Source organism: Pundamilia nyererei, unplaced genomic scaffold (genome assembly GCF_000239375.1).
Source record: "Pundamilia nyererei isolate P.nyererei 1_Seehausen unplaced genomic scaffold, PunNye1.0 scaffold00662, whole genome shotgun sequence".
Lineage (NCBI taxonomy): Eukaryota > Metazoa > Chordata > Actinopteri > Cichliformes > Cichlidae > Pundamilia > Pundamilia nyererei.
Genome location: NW_005188063.1, coordinates 1 through 6,754, shown reverse-complemented (window position 1 = coordinate 6,754; position 6,754 = coordinate 1). Strand labels below are relative to the sequence as shown.

The 6,754-nt window shown below is 45.5% G+C and overlaps 1 protein-coding gene across 1 annotated transcript in view; it reads left to right on the top strand.

Moving 5' to 3' along the window:
* ubr2 (ubiquitin protein ligase E3 component n-recognin 2) overlaps positions 1-2,496 on the top strand; it is a 27,723-nt gene extending 25,227 nt beyond the window's left edge. The window contains exons 34-42 of the mRNA XM_005754794.2: positions 43-110; positions 201-339; positions 429-519; positions 597-727; positions 807-915; positions 993-1,127; positions 1,253-1,423; positions 1,501-1,602; positions 1,698-2,496. Coding sequence (XP_005754851.2) covers positions 43-110; positions 201-339; positions 429-519; positions 597-727; positions 807-915; positions 993-1,127; positions 1,253-1,423; positions 1,501-1,602; positions 1,698-1,839 — 1,088 coding nt within the window. The 3' untranslated portion in view covers positions 1,840-2,496. The remainder of the gene's footprint in view (positions 1-42; positions 111-200; positions 340-428; positions 520-596; positions 728-806; positions 916-992; positions 1,128-1,252; positions 1,424-1,500; positions 1,603-1,697) is intronic.
* Positions 2,497-6,754: the final 4,258 nt, after the last annotated feature.

Genomic DNA, 6,754 nt, shown 5'->3' with positions numbered 1-6,754 from the left:
AAATATAAAAATAAATATAATTGTGTGTGTTTGTTTGTTTAGCTCTGGTTCCAGACACTCAGGTAGAAAATACTCCGAGTATCCTCGAGATCGACATGTTTCACCTGCTGGTGAGTTTATACACCTGTCCATCGTGGACCACTTAAAGCTCCGTTTTCGTCGGGTGGGTGCAGGTGACTCTGATTTCTCGGCATCTGCAGGTTTACTCTGTGCTGGCATACTCCTCCGTTCACTGTTTGGACCAATCAGGATGCGGTGTGGTGGACTCGAGCCACCTCCACCTCCTTCACTTGGTCACTGTGGCTCACCTGGTTCAGATCCTGCTCACCTCCACCACAGGTGTCGCTCTCTCTCACTCACACACAGTCTCTTGAGTTTTGTGAACCCGATGCTTCTGTCTCACCTGTGTGTATTACCTGTGTGTGCAGAGGAGGTATGTATGGATCAGGACAACAGTGGATCAGAGGAGGAGGAGCTCACCTGTCAGCTGTACAGCACACTGAGGAAACACCTGGGCAGGTGAGTTTGGATTGTGAGACATATTTACCCTGTTAGTACATTCAAAATCAGTAAAGAGGACTTCATTTCATCATCAGTGTGTTACCTGAGGTGTCCTCTGGGTGGCAGCTGTATCGTTGTCTTAAAGCTGGTGTCCTGCCGTTCCTCCGAGCCGCCGCCCTCTTCTTCCACTACCTGAACTCCACAGCGCCTCCCGCTGAGCTGATGAGTAAGACGAACACCGAGCAAAGTTCCTGTAACGATTCTGTTACACTGTGTGTTCACAGAAGTGTGTGTGTTTGTTGTAGTTGCAGGTCCTGGTCAGTGGGAGGCACTGTGCAGCTACCTCAGTCTGCCCTCCAACCTGCTGCTACTTCACCACAACCAGCAAACACTGCTGAAGCCGCTCATACACAGGTAACACCTGAATGACGCATCTCATACTCCAAAGTACCTGGAAAAGCATTACCTGACACTCCTGTGTGTGTGTTCAGTTGGTGTTGTCATCCAGGTGTGAGACAGACCCTGCAGGGGGGCGGAGCCATCATCAGGTTCCCCAGAGAGTCAAATCGACTCATTGAGTTGCCGGAAGATTACAGCGTGCTCATCAATCAGGCGTCCAGCTTCACGTCAGTGAACACACAGTGAGATCAGAGTGATCGATTTAAAAAGGATCAATGCTGTGAAGTTCTTTTGTGAGGTGACCTGAAACTCTGCCGGCCCATCTGAACTCACCTGAGTGTTACATGTGCAGGTGTCCGCGCTCAGGCGGGGATAAGTCTCGCGCTCCCACGCTGTGCCTGGTGTGCGGCTGCATGCTGTGCTCTCAGAGTTACTGCTGTCAGACGGAGGTGGACGGCGAGGACGTGGGCGCCTGCACCGCACACACCTTCACCTGCGGAGCTGGCCTCGGCCTATTCCTCAGGTAACGCCTGCACAAGTGAACTGACGCATGTCACTCGGCCATGCCCTGCTAACCTGTGTGTGTCTGTGTGTGAGCAGGGTCAGAGAGAGTCAGGTGTTGTTTGTAGCAGGTAAAACAAAGGGCTGCTTCTACCCGCCCCCATACCTGGATGACTATGGAGAAACTGACCAGGGCCTCAAGTATGTACGTTTGGTTGTTCAGCCCCACCCCCTCTACCAGTTTGTTTGGCCCCACCCCTGACCACACCCTCTACCTGTTTATTTGTTTGTTACAGGCGTGGGAATCCTCTCCACCTGTGTGCCGAGCGTTACAGGAAGATCGAGCGCCTGTGGCGCCAGCACGGCATCGCTGAGGTCATAGGTCACGCCCAGGAGGCCAATCAGGCGCTGGTTGCTATCGACTGGCAGCACCTGTGATGTTTGACTCTGCGCCGCCCCTGCCCTTAGAGAGACACTGATTGGCTCTCAATTGTGTCCCGCCCCTTTCTATATAAAACCACATCCTTGAACCAATAAGCTGCCTGCTTGATGCTAAGTTGCTTTCAGGGATTTTTCACCTTTGACCCTCCACATGTCTCTCCACCAATCAGTGTGGGACAGGAACAGGAAACTCGAATTCGGTCCAGTGACGCCCTGCCTCCTGACTTCAAACACATCACCACCTTCATTTCTGATTGGCTAAGAGCATAAAGCAGCCATCTCCATGGTAGCAGATTGATGGATGGATGGTCAGTAAAGTGTCTGGTAGGGGTTGAGCTTCAGCTGAAGACTGATCAGTGAAGACATATCAGAGCACATATCAGCGATCGATCGCTTTTTATTTTAGTTTAACATTTTGCTTAGAACTGATTGGTGGCGTGCTGTGTGATGTCACTTTCTGTGTTTTACTTTTGAATGCTGAGAATTATTTAAAACATGGCGCGGTCAGGTCTTCAGCTTGATGTCTTTTGTTTTTTGGGGGTATTTTTTAATGGCTGTCAGCTGAGCGCCTCATTGATCACATGATCTGTTAATATGTGAATTCCTGTATAAACGAGGACGTGTATGATAAAAACAATAAAAACTTTAAAGTGACATCACTTCCTGTCAGTTCATTACTTCAGGGGCAGAGACCCTGTTATGAGGACATAGACATTCCAGTAAGCCTGCTCTCACCTGCCAGGTGGGTCAAATCTGTGGAGGTAAACAAGTAGCTAATCAATAAACTGAGAAAGCACCTGCTGGAGGTGGAGCTTGTTCAAGTGAAGCAAAGATTGGTTGTTGTTGTTTTTTTATATTGACAACTTTTAATTGCGCTGAGCAAACATGCACAAACATGAAAATGTGGAAATCCTATAAAAGGTAAGAATGTGTGTGTATTGCTCATATTGAGGTGTATTCATTTATAGGTGATTTACTGTATCAGAAACTTCAGTCAGACTCAGTTGAGTCGCTTTCTTGTGGAAGGCTCAGCGACACGACAAATCGTCAGCGATTTGTCAGGAACCTGATAAGTTGATGACAGTACTTGGAGGTGAAACAATTTTTAATTTTATTCTATTTTATTAAGTTTTGTTTTTTGTTTTTTTTGCTTGTCAGTGATTGATACATCCATTCTTAAGTTGGCTCATAAAAGCTCCTTCAGCTTTGCCTAATCTGACCAATGCCGCTAGTAAGTCCTCTCAGACTCACTCAGGGCGTCTTTAGGGTTTCTTTCTTTTTTTTTTTTTTTTTTTTTTTTTTAGGTTTTCCCAGTCTTCTCATTTTTAGTAAAAACTCACTCAGAAATTTGACAGTTTTAACTAACAGACTCCAGTTTGTGCATGTAAATGGAGAGTCCTCTTCACACACTGAGGTTAATTATGGAGTTCCACAGGGTTCAGTGCTAGGACCAGTTCTGTTTACATTATACATGCTTCCCTTAGGCAGCATCATTAGAAGACATAGCATACATTTACACTGCTATGCAGATGACACCCAGCTCTATCTGTCCATGAAGCCAGATAACACACACCAATGAGTTAAACTGCAGGAATGTCTTAAAGACATAAAGACCTGGATGGCTGCTAACTTTCTGCTTCTTAATTCAGATCAAACTGAGGTTATTGTACTCGGCCCTGAAAAGCTTAGAAATATGGTATCTAAGCAGATTCTTACTCTGGATGGCATTACCTTGGCCTCCAGTAACACTGTGAGGAACCTTGGAGTCATTTTTGACCAGGACATGTCCTTCAACGCACATATTAAACAAATATGTAAGACTGCGTTCTTCCATTTGTGCAACATCTTATCCATCACCTTAACACTAAACTGAACAGATCACACAACACTCGCGCTCTGTACCAGAAGGGCCAAACTTGGCACTAGTGGATGATGAGAGTCAAACCTTAGATTCTGATCCGTAACTGAGCTCTTCAGGTGAGGGTCAGAGCAGCAAAGTCAACATCTGGGGTACCAGAGGAACGACTGGGACCAAATAAAATTGCTTCTGTTTTATGTTCATTAAAATTTAAAAGATTTTGAGTGATCCCTGATTTATCATCACTAAGACGATCAAGCATGTCCTATGGAGGAGCTATGAGAGTGACTGAAAGCTGGCAATCATCAGCATATAGAAGAAATGCAATTGTGTTTCTGAAGATCGTACCCAGTGCAGGAGATACAATGAAAACAATAATGGCCCAAGAATAGATCCCTGCGGTACCCCCCATAGCAGAGGGACCAGAGAGGATGAGGCCTAACCCAACGTAAGACAAAAGTTCCTGAGGGATAGGATTTTATCCACGAAAGTCCCAAGCCACCTCTAATGCTTCCATGACTGGAACGCAAGTGAAGAGAGATGTAACATCGTACAAAACCATGGTTTCATCTGCCTCCATAACGACATCTCTCACCTTCTCAACAAAATCCAAGGTGTTCTGGATGTGGTGTTCAGAGCTGCCTACCAACAGGATGAGGATCGAAGCCAAAAACCTTCAGTTATAGGATCATTGGTGATTGATCAGTGGTTGTTGATCAATGGTCATCGCAGTTTGCATTTTAATCTTGATAAACTGACCTCACAGGCCATTCTTAGTCAGTGGTGCTAGTTTTTGTCATTATGCAAATGTCCTGTTTATAAGGTTGGAAACCTGCAGTCAGCTGAGACTGAAGACGTCACCTGATGATGATGAAACGTTTCTCCAAACGTCCAGATGAACAGAATCAACTTTTGGGATTTCCTTCCCTGGATGATTGAGAGTGCATCAAGGTAAGCGACGGTAAGTGACGAGTAAGGTAAGCGACCCATGTTGTAGGTGACGTCAGACGCCGGAGAATTGGCGGAAAAAAAGCAAATGGTAGCATAGAGTTTAACAAAAGTTTTTCAAGCTTCAGTATTACCAAATATACTAATCAATTGTCATATAACTAACAACATCTGTTTTATCACCTCTAACACCCTGGAGGACAACGGGGAGAGTTTAGACGCTCTCCAAGATTACATCGACCGCTGTTTTCAAGATTTAGTAATGAAGAAGGCCCAGAGTGCATCCTCCCCGACCAAAATTGAGACGCCGTCATTGAAGAGATGTCGCCCGGCAGACTCCCCCGGTACAACATCGCCTGCCGGCAAAGACATCGCAGGCATCCTGGAGTCAATCGACAAGCGATTGTCCAGTTTCGATGCGAGGCTGTCCCTGGTGGAGATTTTACACCGGGAATTTAAATCTCTGAGAGAATCCCTGGAATTCAGCCAGCAGCAGGTGGAAACGCTTGCCGCTGAAAATGCCACGCTACGGGAGTCGGTCAAATCTGTCACCGATAACGTGACCCAGCTAAACATTGAAAATAAAAAAATAAAAGAGTCCGTTATCGATCTACAAGCCCGTAGCATGAGAGATAATCTTGTGTTTTCTGGTATTCCAGAATCTGCCGGAGAGGACGCGGAGGCAACGGTGAAAAGCTTCATCAAAATCCACCTGAAGCTGCCGGAGGACACCGTAAAGAACATCGACTTCGATAGAGTACATCGCTTGGGGGGCGTGAGGTCGCGGACCGGGAGACCACGGCCTATTGTGGCCAAATTCGGTCAATTTAAACAGAAGAAACAGGTGAAGAGTCGCGGCAGAGAGCTGAAAGGAACGGACTTCAGCGTGAACGACCAGTTCCCCAAAGAGATCCTGGAACGACGCAAGGTCCTGTTCCCAGTTCGACGTAGCTTCATCCAGAAAGGCTCCCGTGCTGTCATCGCCGTGGACCGGCTCTACGTGAACGGACAGCTGTACCGCGACCCCGGCACCACACCGTGGTTATATTGACTGCACTCCAGATAAGAACCCGCTACACTCTTTTCTTATTCATTCACACTTTCTCCTTTAACATGGGTTTAACCTAGTAATATCAATATGATGTCATAGCAGATGTAACACCATCACCCTCCGTCATTGCTTTAATTGGGATGTTTCCGTTTCGTTTCTTTTCTTTTGTTGTTGCTCACAGTTCATCTGGTTTCTTTCTTTCTCGTCTTTCACTGCTGTGATCACCCACTTCCCCACTCACCTACAAACAACACCCTCTATTTCTCCATATTTTCACACCACGATCACGCAAACACATCCGCTCAACGGCAGCACATTCACAACAGCCTCACAGCACGCACAGACTTGCAGGACACATAACACAAGCCACGCTTGTTCATATTAGTGAATATTCACACACATAGTCAGACTTATGGAGCCTCTCACCACACTTTTTTTCTCTTTCTATTTACAAACGAGGGATGTTTCCATATTCTCTCCACCTGTCTAAACGAAACACCCAGCGTACATCATTAGACATGCACACACAATTATGGGCATGCTGAGGTTTGTCACATGGAATGTAAATGGAGCTGGCACCAGAGGAAAGAGGTTAAAGATATTTAACCAGCTTAAAAAACTACAGGCAGATGTTGTTTTATTACAAGGAACTCACAGACCTGTCACAGGTTTAAACGAACTTAAAACACCTGAGTTTCCTAACGTGTTTGTGACATTTCAGACACTGAGATTCATCCTATAGCTGTCAGCGATCATGCTCCTGTATCTTTAACACTAATGCACAAGAATAACACTACGCCAAGTAAAAACTGGAGATTTAATACATCATTGCTAAAAGATGAAGACTTTATTCAATATTTTAAAAAGGAATGGACTTCATATTTAGATTTTAATGACACTCCCGGAATATCTGCTTCTGTTCTATGGGAAGCAGGGAAAGCTGTGATGAGAGGTAAAATAATTTCTTTCTCATCACATAAAAAGAAAAAAGAAAACAAAAATATTCAGGAATTAGAAAAAAACATCAAATCACTAGAAGAAGCCTACGCGTGCAA